The sequence below is a fragment of the Cydia amplana genome, chromosome 4, assembly GCF_948474715.1.
Source record: "Cydia amplana chromosome 4, ilCydAmpl1.1, whole genome shotgun sequence".
NCBI classification, from domain to species: domain Eukaryota; kingdom Metazoa; phylum Arthropoda; class Insecta; order Lepidoptera; family Tortricidae; genus Cydia; species Cydia amplana.
The window spans coordinates 15,586,976-15,604,270 of NC_086072.1; the positions used below are offsets into that span (position 1 = coordinate 15,586,976).

Genomic DNA, 17,295 nt, shown 5'->3' on the forward strand with positions numbered 1-17,295 from the left:
GGTATTAAATTAAAATAAAAGAAAACTAATTTCAGCGTTTTTGAAAATTCATCCCCTAAGGTGGTGAAAAAGGGGTTGAAAGTTTGTATGGATATCAAACATTTTTTTCGAGCGCAGGACTTTAATCTTTGTATTAGGGGATATTATTAGAAGACAGGAAAAGCAATTTCAGCGTTTTGTAAAATTCATCCCCTAACAGGGTTAAAGAAGGGTTGAAAATTCGTATAGGGTTCAAATGGTGGTTGAAACAGGTGTAAGCGAAAAATGTCGGAGAATAGTCCATTTAACCGGAGTGGACTAACACGCCGCAGCCCGCCCTCAACGCCCACGCCGCAGCCCGGCCCGCCCGGGCCCGCACCAGCAAACATGCAGCAGGAAGAAGAGCCCCCGAAGGTAATTCCCACGAGTGACATCCAGACCTGGCTGAAAAAGATCGAACTGAACCTCCACGACGTATGCTCTACATCTGCAGAAGGTAAACTCAACACTGACCAGAAGCTCAGAATCAACAACCTGTGTCGCAGCGTGAACCACTTAGCCTCACAAATGGCTATTGAATACCAATCTCTAAAAAGCCACGCAGTCCAAGCATATCAGTCTCGCCAAGCGCAGCAGGAAAAGATGGACCTCGTAAAACGTATCCAAGAACTAAAGGAATCGATTGAGGAATCCAGCCGACAAGTTTCGGGACCTGTATCGTTTGCCGACGCCCTTAAGAAAAATGGAACGAGGTACGTTCAACCATCTAACATTAGCTCAGTCGCAATCTATCCGGTCGACAAGTTAAAATCGAGTGAGGAGACAAAATCTCTCGTTCAAAAGATTATCCGGCCCGAAGAAATGAAGCTGCACGTGAGAGGGTTGCGCAAAATCAAAAACGGCGGTGTAGTGATAAGCACTGACTCAAAAGAAGACGTCATAAAACTGAAGCAATCGGCGCAGCTTACGACCTCTGGACTCACCGTTGACGAGCCACAAAAACGCAAGCCCAGAATTGTAGTCATTGGAGTTCCCGCGGACATGCAGGAAACTGAAGTCCTCAAGTGCATTTTCAATCAAAACTTAGCCGATAAATTACAAGATTGGTCGCTCGAAAAATTTATGTCTTCCACTAAGCTCAGTCACAAATCCGGAAAAAAGGACGCCGAGACCTGTAATTATATAATTGAAGTTTCTGGAGCGATACGCAAGGCCTTAATTACGAACGACAGAGTTTTTGTGAATTGGTCATCCTGCCCTGTTAGGGATTTCACCTTGGTGACGCGCTGTTTCAAATGTCAGCTTTACAATCATGCAGCGAAGACCTGCAAAATGGAGACCAACATCTGCGGCCACTGCGGCGAAGCGGGTCACTCATTCAAGGAATGCACAAAAAAGGACGAAGCACCAAAATGTGCAACATGCTCGCACTACAAGAAACCATGCAACCACCAAACAGGCGAAGCCGACTGCCCAGCTAGAAAAATGGCCGAAAAAAGGTATTTAAACTCTATAGATTATGAAGGCGCCTAGGAGCGCTAACTTTCTACATACTTATATAGCACTTCTTATTTCATTAGTTTAACTACCTATGAACAATATCATATTTTCTGACCTAGATAGTTTCTCTGTATCAGAGTCTAAAGCCTGCGATGTCGAAACCTGCAAACAACATGTTCGTCGCTGTCGAAGTCCATTATCAATTTTAACACAAAACATACGGAGTATCTGCAAAAACTTCGATAATTTTAATGTATTTCAACAAAGACTAGATATTACTTGTGACATCATTGTCTTGACTGAATGCTGGCTTAGTACTCATACCAATCTACCAAATATGCCCGGTTACATTTCGTATAGCACTAAGTATAATTATAACCAAAATGACGGGGTAGTAGTTTATGTAAAAAATAATTTAAATATCACAGTTGTGGAACCCCATATACTAGATTGCAATCGGCTCTTAATTAAAATCGGATCAGATACTGCAGTATTAGCCTTATATAGACCCCCCTCCTTTAGAGATACCAATAATTTTATCAAGTCCCTGGATGAAAATCTAAGTAAACTAACATCCTTCAAAAATATAGTATTGATAGGAGATATTAATATTAACATTCTATCTGAAAACAGCGAATCCTCGCTGACAGCACAAAGCTATCTTAACCTGTGTTCTTTCCATGGCTTACTACCAGCGCACACGCTTCCTACACATCAAAGCGGGTCATGCTTAGATCATATTATGGTAAAATCTAATTCTTCGGCGTTAGCACTTGTTACTAACTCTACAGTGACCGACCACAGAGCTGCCCTACTAACCCTCTATCGTAAATCACGTAGTACATGCACGCGCACGCAATTTGTCAATAAATTAAATATAAACAAACTTGGAGATGATTTACGCAATATTGACTTTGGCCCCGTTTATAATTCTGCTGATGCAGAAAATAGTATGCTGTACTTGACCAAAAATGTCCAGCAAGCAATTTTACGTAACACTAATAAGACACGTTTAAATAGCAAGAATTTTAACAAAAAACCATGGATAACCACGGGACTTCTTCGATCTATGAGACACAGGGATAAACTACACTTGAAAGCTAAAGCAAATCCAGACAATCTTATATTGCAACTGACGTATAAAAGATATCGTAACTTTTGTACCAACTTACTAAAAAACATAAAAACAAACTACGACAAAAAACAACTGGAAATTGCTGGAAAAAACAGTAAATTAGTTTGGAAACATCTTAAAAACGTAACACACACAGCAAAACAACGTGAATCATCCGCAAGTTTGCTGCAAGCAGGTCCGTCCGAATTGTTGGCTGCAAATAACACAAATGAGTTTTTCGTTAACATAGGCAAAAACCTGGCTGAAAAAGTCCAGGGATTTTCATCGCCACTCCCTTCAAGATTGCTATCCGAACCAAACAAATCTTCCAAATCTTTTGTGTTATTAAATACGGATGAAACTGAGGTTGACAGAATTATCATGAACTTAAAAGAGGATTCCGCGGTTGGTTGGGATGGCATCTCGAACAAAATAATAAAGACCTTCAGACACATCCTAGTTCCACCGCTAACACACATATTTCAAAAATGCATCTCTGAAGGAATTTTTCCGAAATGTTTGAAAAAATCCGTTGTAGTCCCTATCCACAAATCTGGTAGCAAAGCTCAAGTAACAAATTATAGACCGATTTCTCTGTTACCAGCGACATCCAAAATCCTAGAAAAAATTATTAATAACAGACTTGTACAATATCTCGAGAAGAATGCCTTTTTGGCAAAGACACAGTTTGGTTTTAGGCCAAAATTATCAACCGCAGATGCTGTACACGAATTGACTGACTATCTAGTTCAGGAATTAGACAAGGGTAACAAGACAATTGGCATCTTCCTGGACCTCGCAAAAGCATTTGACACTGTTTCTACTCCCATTTTACTGCACAAGCTCGAAACACTAGGTATTAGAGGAACACAGCATAGATTAATCGCGAGCTACCTAGACGGACGTACTCAATGCGTAAAAATAGATAACATCATAAGTTCCGATTTAGAAAACACTCCTTTTGGCTTGCCCCAAGGCAGCGTTTTGGCCTCGACCCTATTTTTGATTTATATTAATGACCTATGCAACCTAAAAATAGATAGTGGCAAAATCATTTCCTACGCAGATGACACTGCCCTACTTTTTTCCGCAAAGTCAACAAACGAGGCCTACGAGTATGCTCAACGCGGATTTGATGCTGTAACTAACTGGCTAAAACTGCATCTACTAACACTGAACTCCGACAAAACGAATTTTATAAGATTTTCCATGCGGAAAACAGATCCGGTCGCACATAACCTCAAACTTTACGCACATAACTGTAAGGAAAACTCGAATAATCTCTGCTCATGTCAATCTCTAGCTATTACTGACAAAATCAAGTATTTGGGAGTCCTGATAGACGAAACCCTCTCTTTTAAATATCACATTGAAGCATTGTGCAATAGAGTTCGAAAGTTAATGTTTATATTTAAAAAACTTCGTTCAATCGCTGATTCAAATTTAATCAAACAAGTATACTTTGCGCTATGTCAATCGATACTAACTTACTGCATCTCGTCTTGGGGTGGCACAGCTAAAACTACACTACTAACCCTAGAAAGAGCTCAAAGAGCCTTATTAAAGGTAGCCACTTCCCGCCCATTCCTATACCCTACTGACCTCCTTTATAAATCATGTGAAGTACTAACTGTTCGTCAATTATATATATTAAGCACAGTACTAAAGCAGCACGCCAGAACTCCTTTCAACACTGATTATAGAAATAAAAGGCGCAAAGATATTATATGCATGCAAACCGTACAAAGAAAATACGTATTTTCATCTAGATTCTTTGTCTTTTTGGGCCCATTTTTGTACAACAGGTTAAATGCAACACTAGACTTATACCCACTTAGCTATGCTTGTTGCAAGAATACTCTACGACGCGCCTTTCAAAAAATGACGTACGATGATACAGAGAACTTACTAATAGTCGTAAAATGATTACCTACTGCCTACTGTATTCTGATATTTAATACTTAAGAACCTACTTTTTTGTTTAGGTAATAAGACTTATATTGTGTACTACTTATAGTTTATAATTAAGTGAATAATTAATAAATAGTTAATATTGTCCTTCGCTGCCTGAAACACAGGGAATCCTAGTTCAGGCATTTGTAAATCACTTGTCTTTATAAATTCTTAGTCTTTAAGAGCAACCACTGTACTATACTTTTCTCAATAAATTATTTGTATTTGTATTTGTATTTGTAAATTTTATTTTAAGCTAAGAACTTGAAACTTCGTATAAAGATATATTTTTAAAATACAAGAAAACTAATTTCAGCGTCTTTGAAACTTCATCCCCTAAGGTGGTGAAAAAGGGGTTGAAAGTTTGTATGGATATCAAATATTTTTTCGAGCGCGGGACTTGAGTCTTTGTATTTGGGGATATTATTAGAAGACAGGAAAAGTAATTTCAGCGTTTTGTAAAATTCATCCCCTAACAGGGTTAAAAAAGGGTTGAAAATTCGTATAGGGTTCAAATTTTATTTTAAGCTAAGAACTTGAAACTTCGTAAAAAGATATATTTTTAAAATACAAGAAAACTAATTTCAGCGTTTTTGAAAATTCATCCCCTAAGGTGGTGAAAAAGGGGTTGAAAATTTGTATGAATATCAAATATTTTTTCGAGCGCGGGACTTGAATCTTTGCATTTGGGGATATTATTAGAAGACAAGAAAAGTAATTTCAGCGTTTTGTAAAATTCATCCCCTAATAGGGTTAAAAAGGGGTTGAAAGTTCGTATAGGTTGTAAAAAGTTATTAAATTAAAATACAAGAAAACTAATTTCAGCGTTTTTGAAAATTCATCCTGTAAGGTGGTGAAAAAGGGGTTGAAAGTTTGTATTCATATCAAACATTTTTTCGGGCGCGGGACTTGAATCTTTGGATTTGGGGATATTATTAGATGACAGGAAAAGTAATTTTAGCGTTTTGTAAAATTCATCCCCTAACAGGGTTAAAAAGTGGTTGAGAGTTTGTACGGGTTTCAAATTTTATTTTAAACTAGGAACTTGAAACTTCGTAAAAAGGTATTAATTTAAAACTGCAAAAAACTAATTTCAGCGTTTTTGAAAATTCATATCTCAAGGTGGTGAAAAAGGGGTTGAAAGTTTGTATGGAGATCAGATATTTTTGTGAGAGCGGGGCTTGAATTTTTGTACAGAGGCATTTATTAGAATACAAGAAAAGTAATTTCAGCGTTTTTAAAAGTACATCCCTTAAAAGGGTTAAAAAGGGGTTGAAAGTTTTTATGGGGTTCAAATTTTATTTTAAGCTAGGAACTCGAGACTTCGTAAAAAGGTATTTTATTAAAAGAGAAGAAAACTTATTTCAGCGTTTTTGAAAATTCATCTCTCAAAGTGGTGAAAAAGGGTAAAAAGTTTGTATGGAGATCAAACATTTTTGTGAGTGCGGGGCTTGAATCTTTGTAAAATGGCATTTTATTAAAATACGAGAAAAGTAAATTCAGCGTTTTTAAAATTCATCTCTTAAAGGGTCGAAAGGGGGTTGAAAGTTTGTAAAGGGTTCAAATTTTATTTAAAGCTACAAACTTGAAACTTCTTAAAAAGGTATTTCATCAAAAGAGAAGAAAACTAATTTCACAGTTTTTGATAATTCATCCCCATGGTGGTGAAAAAGGGGTTGAAGATTTGTATGGAGGTCAAACATTCATTTGAGTGCGGGACTTGAATCGTTGTAAACTTTGTATATGGGCATATTATTAAAATACAAGAAAAGTAATTTCAGCGTTTTTAAAAATGCATCCCCTAAAATGGTTAAAAAGGGGTTGAAAGTTTGTATAGGGTTCAAATTTTATTTAAAGCTAGGAACTTCAAACTTCGTAAATAGGTAGTTAAGTAGTAGATTTTATTAAATAGAGGACATGAAAATCCTCTGGTTGAGAGGAATTATATCGAGAACAATTTTATTCAGTTAGGGGCTTGAAGCTTCGTAGGTTGTGAAAGACAAGTATCATGCGTTGTAATATTAATAATTAACAAATGATTAACCGTCCTACTGCGATCTTTTGCTGCATAATGTTCTAAGCTAATGTAGAATATATAACCACCAATATACAAATCCACGCGTACGAAGTCGCGGGCAACAGCTAGTCTGGTATAATCCAAACCCAAGTTATGAGGGTTCAAAAAAACGACGAAGCACTTCGAGAAAAGGTAGGTAGTGCCCATGTGCTTCGCTTTGCTCGTCTTGGCGGGGGCACTACCGTGCCCCCAGATATTAATTTATCCGAAGTCCGAGGAGACCTGACCTGACATAGTTCGTACAAGTAACTACATTATACTTCTGTATTGTTTAAACATGAAATTACGCCATGGCAAGCATCATTATGTAAATTATCCCATCATAGGAGGTATGCAGTTTTACAGCTCCTATAATGGGATTGGGCAAAATACCACTATTTTTTATACATCTCTAGAGTCACAACATAATGTGTTGTATACCTTATCTCATGGTAAATGCAATTAACAAAACACATTCTAGTTTACACCTAGTAATAATTAATTACAATTTAATATATGAACTCACCTCTCTTAGCGAAGTTGTTAAGAATTCTTACTGGTTATTTTTTCCAGTGACACGACAACTTTTGGGTTGGCGCCAATTTCTTAAAAAGTAACCGAAATTAATAAAAAGTCAAACTTAAACAGCTCTATGACTCTTATTTATGGTAAAATATTGCCAGTGTTTATAAACTACTTTTACATACTTATTTTAGAGGATTTGTGGTTTTATGTCCCATTACCGGTTCCACGTCCATTATAGGGTCCATTACTATATGTTTATTTGTCTCTGTATTTATTATTTGCCACATGGATTTAGTATAAGTACACTATAGCAATGTCGCCCACTCTGTTAACTGTACATCGGTGGACCTTGTTGGCTAACCAATTATTTGCAGAAAAATACACGACTCAAAATTTGTATGACAGATCGACGCGCCTAGGTTTTTTTTAATTGCCATTTTCCTACTAACAAAATTGACTTACCAGAATATAGGTATGTACTCATCCTTTAGTCCTAGAACCGTTTGTTCTCAATATTCTTGATTCTTGTCCTTATACAAGTATTATGTATGCTACATGTACAAGTACATTAAGTACATATGTATGTGTAAAATACGAGTATATGCTACATAATATTTGTATTGGTGACAATTGATTTCTAAACTTACAAGAAAAATGATAATAAAATGCATATATATATATATATATACATGTAAAAGCTTCACGTAAGTAATCCCCATAATCCTTATAGGTATCTCATATCCATGTGTGGTTAAAATATATAGGATTACTGTATCGCCATTTGATAGTCATATACCAGAATTATGCGAAATAGATAAGCAAACTTATTTATGTTCATCATAACAATAGGTACATAAAGTTGATAAAGTTTGCTTACGAAATGTAGATTATATCAGTATAATTAATATTTTTAGCAATTATGGTCACTTATCTATGCACAGAGCATAGTTCAATAATCAAGTGATTTTATATTTGTACTTATATAAATATTCAGACATAGGTATGTATTATTAAGTGTAATTAACATCGAACCACCTATTTGCATTGACCTGCTTGACCTGATCTTTAATTAAGTAGTTTAATGTATGTATAAGTATTAGAGCTAACCTCGGGTGATTTTAGGGCTTAGAGTTAGACTATCTGTTAAACAAAGCCATTGTTGTTTTTACCAGTGCCGTAGATTCCAAAAAAATCGGCGAAATTACATTTTCATCACACTTGCTCATAAAAGATGTTTTTTACGCAGGTTTAGCAGGACAACCTACAGACATTTAATTAAAATCAAGCCACAAAGTTTTTTTTTAAGTTAAAAAAGTATTAATGATTAATAGCTGATTAAATATTTTTACACAATTTTGTTTTTACGTGAATGAATTAAAAATATGTTTTCATTATCGTTCTTCATCAATTCTCATCTACTCAAAGGTTAACTGGAAGAAATCCCTTAAAGGGATAAGTTCGCCTTTGTACTGCCTATCCTGTGCCATAAATTTGTGTTTTGTACAATAAAGACTTTATACATACATGCATATATTTCTATCCACCATCCTGTCCTGTCTTAAAAAACTTCATTCATTTTGAGCATGATGTTTACCTTAATAGTAGGGCATCCGTTTGGGTCATTATCATATAGCTGTTGATTGATACGTAAGTCCCACATGACTTACGTATACCTATCAATACATCAGCACTCTCGTCATCAGGCATTTCCATTTTGACTATTTACTTTCCATTTAATGCCTTATCTTGTGCTAATTTATAAAAAACTGCGTGGTTTAACAGGTGTAAAACAAATGATGATTGAATAGCTGTTTATGAAATGGCGGATACTTGATAATTTTGCAACATTTGTTTGACGTCACACGCGTCTAATTCATTAGAACCAATATTATTCGTACATTATTGTTCCGTACACTAAGGGTCACAAACGTAACCCTATTACCAACTATGTATTACTAAAATTTAGGCCGTCCGTCTGTCTGTCAGCGGACCGTTATAGGTAGACAATTAACATTTTCTTAATTTTTTTTTATATTGCCGCCACTAGAAAAATTATTACAATAGAATATGTAAAAGAATAAATTAAGGGGCGCTATACAATAAAAAGACCCCAACAAGCAAGGGTTTCGATTGTCACCTTTCGGGTACGGAATTGTAATCATGTACCTACTCAAACTACCTACATGGATAATAAGTTTCATGATTTCTTCCTGAAGGGTTTGTATTTAGAGCAAACAATTTAGTACTACTTACAGTAGTTTTCAAACTCAACGGGTGTCAAACGCTGAGGTAGGTCTCATTTCAAAACGGGTTCAATCCGTAGGTAGGTACTGAAATAGTAGATTGTTAACCAAGGGGTGAAAGGCATTTCTGCCGAGGTAGTTTGGTGCTCGAACGCAGTGAGAGCGCCAATAGTCCGAGACTGAAATGATGTCTTTCACCCGAGTTAAACACTCTACTTTTCATTTCGAATACGAGGAAAGTAAAATCCATGTGATTTTAAAAAACATTATTGAGTACCTATACATTTTATACCGTTTCTCGAGGGTACTTTCAATTAACAGCTTAGCTAAAATAATCGTTATTTATGGAATGGGGAGTTAAAAATCAGAAATTACATTGTATAACAAATCCATTTAAAATCAAATTTCAATTATTTATCTTAAAAAAATGAAACAAACCGTACTTGGAAAGTTAAATGCTCTAGTGCAGAAACGAATCCCTTTCTGCAAACCTTTTAGAACAACAATGACCCGCTTTCAGAGCATGAGAAATGAAAAGAAAAATCCCTACTCATGACAAGGCATAGGGCTTTAGCCAAGAAAAACGCTTTTAAGTTAAAAAAAATGTGCTAAATATTTAGAAATCATCAGATAACGGCAATTCCTCAAGTAAGTAAATTAATCAATTTGCAAATCAGTAATAATTTTAGACCGGTTCGTGTTGTTTAAAGAATAATAAAAGTGATGTCACCTGTTGTAGTACAAATTGGTTTTTGACATCATGTTTGACAGTTTTCATAAATAAGTATGATATTATAATAAATTATTATAGTAAACGAGAAAGTGAAAATGCAAGAATATAGTAAACGCCTTCTAAAATGAATGATTGACTAACAATAGTGTACATGGTACATGTCAATTGTTATATGTTTTCGTTTCGCGTAACGCGTAACCATTTTTTTCATGTGTCAATATTTTGTCAGTCTGTCTGTCACCAGGCTCTGTAACTCATGATCCGTGATAGCTATTAGACAGTTGACATTTTCACAGATGATGTATATCTGTTGCCGCTATAACAACAAACTAAAAACAAAAACAAAATATTTAAGTGGGGATCACATACAACAAACGTGATTTTTTGCCGTTTTTAGCGTAATGGTACGCGAGTCCGACTCGCACTTGGTTTTTCTTTTTTCTAGTATATAATACCTACGTAAATCTAAAATGGTATTAGTTTTCCGCAATATGCATTTCCGCTTTGCTTTGTTTTTCTTTAATTGCACGTTATTGAACTTTTCTCAGACCTATTTAATAATCAAATCTTTTCTGTTTTTAACTTAATTAGGCTGAGGGATTTGTTACTTCTTGTCTAAACGCAACATCGCCCGGCTGACGACATGACTTATCAGAGTTTTCAAACTAAGAAATACGAGGGGCGTTCAATAAAAAGTGAGAATCAGTATGTTATATCTTTTATTAAATGTTATTTTATTTTTCGACATAGTCACCTTTTAGCATAATACACTTAGTATATCTTTTTTCTAAACTTAATATTCCATTTCTAAAAAAGGTTTTATCTTGAGTACTTAAAAAATCTTGTACTGCAGCGACTACCGCGTCGTCGTCTTCAAATTTCTTGCCTCTTAGGTATTTCTTCAATCTCGGAAATAGGTAGAAATCACTAGGGGCGAGGTCTGGTGAATACGGAGGATGCTTAAGGATATCGAACCCAGCATCACGTATTGCAGCCATTGCAACGGCGGACTTGTGTGCCGGTGCATTGTCCTGATGGAACAACACAATTTTCGAGAGTTTACCTCGCCGTTTTTCACGGATCTCATTGCGCAATGTTGCTATTTGTTTGGCATATAAAGAGCCCGTAATAGTGGTTCCATGCTCGAGATACTCAATCACTACGACCCCTTTACCATCCCAAAAAACAGAGCCCATGACCTTATCGGCAGATGGGCCCACCTTGAATTTCTTCGGAGTTGGAGATGATGGCCTTTTCCATGTCATAGACTGCAGTTTCGTTTCAGGGTCGTAATGATGGAGCCATGTTTCGTCCATTGTTATAAATCGCGCCAAAAAAAGTTCCCGGTCTTGCTGTATCAGGTCCTAAGCTTCTTGACAAATCTCGACTCTAGTTTGTTTTTGCGTGTCAGTAAGCATTCTGGGTACCCAACGCGCTGATACCTTTTTCATACCCAAGCGTTCATGTAAAATATTATGCACGCTCCCCGTTGAAATCTTTACATTTTCAGCAATAAAACGAACCGTGACACGACGATCCGCCAAAACTAAGTTTTCGACTTTTTTCACAATTTCTTCAGTTACTGCTGTAGTAGGGCGTCCGGAGCGGGGGTCATCCATGGTCGATGTTCTTCCACGTCTAAATTCGGCGCACCAACGTGTAACTGTCGAATACGGAGGAGCATTAGACCTTAAAGTGTCCCGTAAATCTAAATTGACTTGCTCCGTAGAAAAATTTTTCAAACACAAGTATTTAATAACGGCGCGCAGTTCAATTTTCTCCATTTTCGCTAACGTACTCAACAGCATCGCAAAGAAATCGCCGTATTTTTTTTTAAAACAAAAAAACAGTTAGTTTTTTTTTTTCATGGCAATCAGCTAGGTAGATTAGCTTTACCGGCCAGTATTTACTTTCCTAATATTTAAAGAGTTTGCATCTCATTCTCATTATATATTGAACGCCCCTCGTACAATAGAGTGGCTTCATGATTAGCAAATAGTACATTAATATTCCGTCCCAAATAAAAAACAATTTTGTCAGACTCATATTAATCCCCCTTAAGATTAAGTGGGTAAACAATTTACGTTACGAAACCGAATGACTTAACACGTGTAAGTGGACCGAAGGTTAGAAGCGGCCATTTCTCTATTCAACGCTAATTCAGACCTTACTAGTGCAGGTGCCACAGAATAGATGTGTACAGATCTTTTACCTGTGGCCTGTATATCATACTGGAATTTCAGTCAACATTCCTGATCATCCCTATTATCGAAAAACCTTAACTGAAAGAAATGTGTAACAGTATGTATGGGTTGATTCAGAAAAGCTGGCACGAATGGAATGAACGAAACTATCATTGTGTGAGTGACACCTGTATCAGTATACAGTCAGAGCCACCATTTTAAAGGATAGTGTGAAAAACAATTGGAAAAACACATGTATATTTTCATTCACTCATTCATTCCATTCGTGCCAGCTCTTGTGAATCGACCTCTAGACTCCTCGCGCAATGAGGGTTTTTAATAGCTTGAATCAATTTTTTTGAAGTGAAAACTTCTTTAGCGGCGCTGGGCACTTTTTGAGGTGGGGAAAAAATGATAAACTCGAGACAGCGTAAGGCGATCACGTGACCGTAAGGGGCGTAAGGTTTAGATGGCCACTCATAATTTAGATGGCATTTAAATCAATAAAGAAAAACTCAATGTTATTTGACATTTATGTTGCGGACTCCTTTTCAAGACTCTTTACCTATGTGGAAATAATTTGACGTTGTCATGGCAGTATGTAAATAAACATGTCAATGAAAAAGTGTGATCTTATTTGAGAATGATAATAATATATAATAAATAAATAGAATACATCCGCTAAACGTATGTAGGTATCGTGTTACCGAGCGTCGGTAACATAGTGAAGTGAGTTTTCACTTCTATCGGCACTCCCGGAGTGCAACCGTTGTTGCTTGTTTTTGTTATATACTTAAACCCACAGAACATATTAAAGAGGTTAGAACGGTTATCGCGCGCAGTTTGTATAGGAACCGGTGTCGCCGCTCGTTCCTCTGCACATTTCCACATTTCTCGCGCAACGGTAGTAAAAACTTGTGTGCCTGGTGAATGGATACGCCTCCTTTAGACAGATTTGATGTCTGGCTTCTTAATCTGAACGTTATTGTGGCGCAAAAGGCATGTTTACGTTTTTCGGTCAGCGCGGGCGAGTACTAGCATGCGAGCGTTTGCTCATAACCGGCGGCGACACGTATCCTGCTCGCATCGCCATTCTACTTGTTCTGTGCTTAAACCAATAAATGCATTGTCTGTGTCTTAAATTTGTTTGTATCAATGTTTATTGTTTCGCATAATACATGCGTTTAGCAACTCATCAACCTAGAAGGTGTTATTGGACTTTGATCAGCCCCTACATTGAAAAACAAATCGTGTAATCTATAGATAACATTAAAGTTGCATGTTATGATTGTAAATTAACGCTATTCGTTTGTTTCATCCGACATTTGATTGCATTGTTATTATAAATTCTCTAATCTCCTACTCCTAAGCATTTTTTATTAACTACCACAAATTGCCGTAGTACCTAGTTTAGCCTTTACTAGTTATACTCTCTTTAAGTATTAACGCTGTTCTCAACGGGGTCCGGTAAAAAAAAATTGACCCTAATAGCTTTGTTCCTGTATAATTCTACCTTTCTTAACTCGAATGGTTCCAGGTAGGTACCTAACTTTTCAAGAACTTAACTGCCGTATTCGAACTTCAAGATATTCACAAGAGACGACACGTACTAGATACGTTATAGTTTAGATTTAAACTAGTTCTCTTTTGCAGCACAATTCGGGCAACCAATGTCACTTTTACTATAGATCGTGTTAGATATCTATTAGATGTGAATTAGATCTCTAAGTAATATCTTGTGGAAATCGTTCAAGAGTACCTAGGTATCTCCAGAATCGCGGAAATGTCAAATTTGACAGGTTAGATCTTAAACATATCGTTATCGTATCTTGGCGATGTCTAATAGATGTTTATTACAAAATTCGAATCGGGCCCTTAGTCGCTGGTCGTGATTGTAGTCTAATTACTGTAGACACTTTAATTACCTGATACGATTCATTTCAAGATCTAACTGCATCTTCGTTAAGATAATTATCATTAACTAAATGGTCACAGACGTGTACCGCATATTGAAATGTCGTACAAACAGGAACAATTACATAATGTGATGTTAATGATGATTCTGGAATTTATTTTAATGACACGGCAATCTCCTTCGTGTCGCGGCATATTTGTTTTTAACACAGAAAACAAGCGTATGGTTCAACGCTTAAGATATTATATGCACGAGCTAGCTCAACGGTATAACATAAGTAGCAAATCTTAGTAATTTACAAGTCAACTTAAAGTTATTGACCCTAGTCCCCTACAATGACCTTTCAGTGATGTCGTAGGTCGGTCACTGGCGCCACCTATGGAACCTATTACTAGTGAAATCTATAGCATGACATCTCAGATCATGAATGATATTATTTTTTACCGCGTGCGCTACCATTTTCATGCAGAGTTGGAGATAAACGAATGTCAAATTTAGAAGTAAACAGCGCTGGGATTTTAAAAAACATGTTTTATGTTCATGTCATACCAAGTACCTACTTAAGTTTATGGCGTACGTTGTTGTCAACGTCTATAGTTCGTTTTTTTAGCATTAGAAATAAGGTAAACAATCTTGATGTGTCTTTTAATTGAAAAACACATTTTAAAAATAAGTTACGGCAAATATGTAACAATTATGAATCTAATACGATCATTTATATTCTTCTGCTTTCATAAGTAATAGTTACTGATTTTTAAAAAGCGTTTTTCAATTAAAAGACTTGTCAAGATCGCTTACCTTCTTTCAAGTTCTTTCTAATGCTAGAAAAACGAACTATAAGGTATATACCTACTTATGGCGGTCAAAAGATCAAAATCGTGGGATTACAGGCAGGGCCGGATTAAGCATGTCGGGGCCCCTAGGCAGTGCAATGCTCGGGGCCCCCTTACAGTTAATTCTGCATACATAAGTTCAGTTGTTCAGTACAGGGAAGTAAGTAAGCAGTTTGCGGTTTTAATTTCAACCTTCAGGTGTCGGTTGAGCCGATCCGAACATGCCGAACGATGTCTTTTTCGTTCTTGCGTGGACATAAAGGTTTTTTTATATTAGTTTTTGCCGATTTCTCTTTGCGTCCAGTGTGGGGAGAGCTCTTTTTTTCTCAATAAGTAGTTAAATATTTTGTGAGGATGAACAGCGATTGTTCGACCATACGAGCCACATGATTAAAATTAACCTAATAATAAATATTTTACATGTGTTTAAATCATGTTCAAATCAGTCAATCAGTCAAACTAGCATGTAAGTACAGGGTAAATCGGAAAAGCAATAAAAATCGCGAGCGCAGCGAGCGCGAAATTTTTTGTGAAAAAATTGTGAAAGCGTGTTAAAAAAGCCTAAAAATCCGAAGTTACCCAGTGAGGCGAGCTTTCATGCGAGGTCAAAGCCGTGCTTCAGGATAAGCTCAGCTAGATCACAGACGCCAATCAATGTCCATTGTACTAAAAAGCGAGACCGCAGGCCGAGCTTGGCGCAGCGAGGCCAAAGGCTAAGCTGAAGAAGAGATTTGGTAGACGAACCAAAAATTGAGGTAAAAAGTGAGGCTGAAGGTCGAGCTCAGCAATCTCCACATACTTAACAAGCCCGAAGCGTACTTATAACCAGCGAGGTGAGCTTTCATGCGAGGCAAAAGGCTAAGCTTCTGAAATCAATGTTTATATTTGTTAAAAAGCGACGCCGAAGGTCGAGCTGTAAGAAAGCAGCGCTCTGATACGAACCAATCGTCAAATGTTACTCAACAATAATATACCTATGTGTCATACAAGAGTTACTCGGAGGGCCGAAGTTTCATTAATGAGGTTTTAGACCCTCGCCAGCCTGAAATTCGAGCTCGATTTACAGACTTTAAATGCTATAAAATAACATACCTAATTTACATAATCATTTGATGATTGTGTGTCTGAGAAACTGATATTGAACATTAGGTATAAGTAGGTACCATAAAAAATTATTTATGAATTTTGGCCATATGAAACACATTTTTTTTTTTGGCGCGCGCGGGGCCGCCTGGGCCCCCTAGCCGAGGCGGGGCCCATAGGCAGTTGCCTACTCTGCCTTAGGGTTAATCCGGCCCTGATTACAGGCCGTATGTTAGTCCACTTTGACCTACTAACACGTCATTAAACACTGTATAAGAACGATTATCTGATGGCGTGTACGATTGCCTTATAAAATAATTATGCACAAATAACTCTATGGAATAAAACTGAACCCAGCTAAATGCTACCGCGTGCCTTTGGTGTAACAACTTGATTTACATACATGTACAAAACGCTTGCCATTACGTAATCAACATAGTATCGGTAATTATGGGAAATACTAGCTACACGCAGAGAATCTGCATATTTATAGGGTTATATTATATTTGCAATAGACAAACCGCGGTATTCGGAAAACAAGATCCGTTCTAGACTAGAGAACGATACGATATGTGCTAGATACGTTGTAGTTTAGATTTCAACTAGTTCTCTTTTGCAGCTCAATTCGGGCAACAAATGTCACTTTTACGTTAAAATATCGTAATAATAATATCTTGTGGAAATCGTTCAAGAGTATCTCGAGAATCGCACAAATGTCAAATTTGACAGGCAAGATCTTAAACATATCGTTGTCGTATCTTGGAGATGTCTAATAGATATCTAATAGATGTCTAGTTCAAAATCCGAATCGGGCCCAAAGACATTGTGGTATTCCATAATAAAAGTCGTTTCGAGCTCATAGCTCTGTGCCCAGCAGTGTACGACATACAATCTGGTGATAATACTGACGAGGATTTGTATCAAACCTACTTTGAGATGGTGATCCAATGATCACATGATGATAAACTAACCATTATCTACGTTACGTTACGTTTTTAAATTTTTCCCTTTGACAGCCAAATTAAAATAATTAAATAGCTCATTTACATACCTAAGTAACTAAAGTCTAACGAAACAAACAAAGAAATGAAAAGTAACAAGTCCTATAAAATTTTCCGAATATAGATTTAGTCGACACGTGAACACAAATGAAAGCGACTTAATTGGCACTAGATTAC

General features: G+C 36.6%; 1 protein-coding gene across 1 annotated transcript; it reads left to right on the forward strand.

The window, feature by feature from the left end:
* Positions 1-264: 264 nt before the first annotated feature.
* Positions 265-4,409, forward strand: LOC134647458 (uncharacterized). Its single transcript, XM_063501807.1, has one exon. It carries the CDS (start codon positions 265-267, stop codon positions 1,510-1,512), a length of 1,248 nt encoding a protein of 415 aa, XP_063357877.1. The 3' UTR covers positions 1,513-4,409.
* Positions 4,410-17,295: the final 12,886 nt, after the last annotated feature.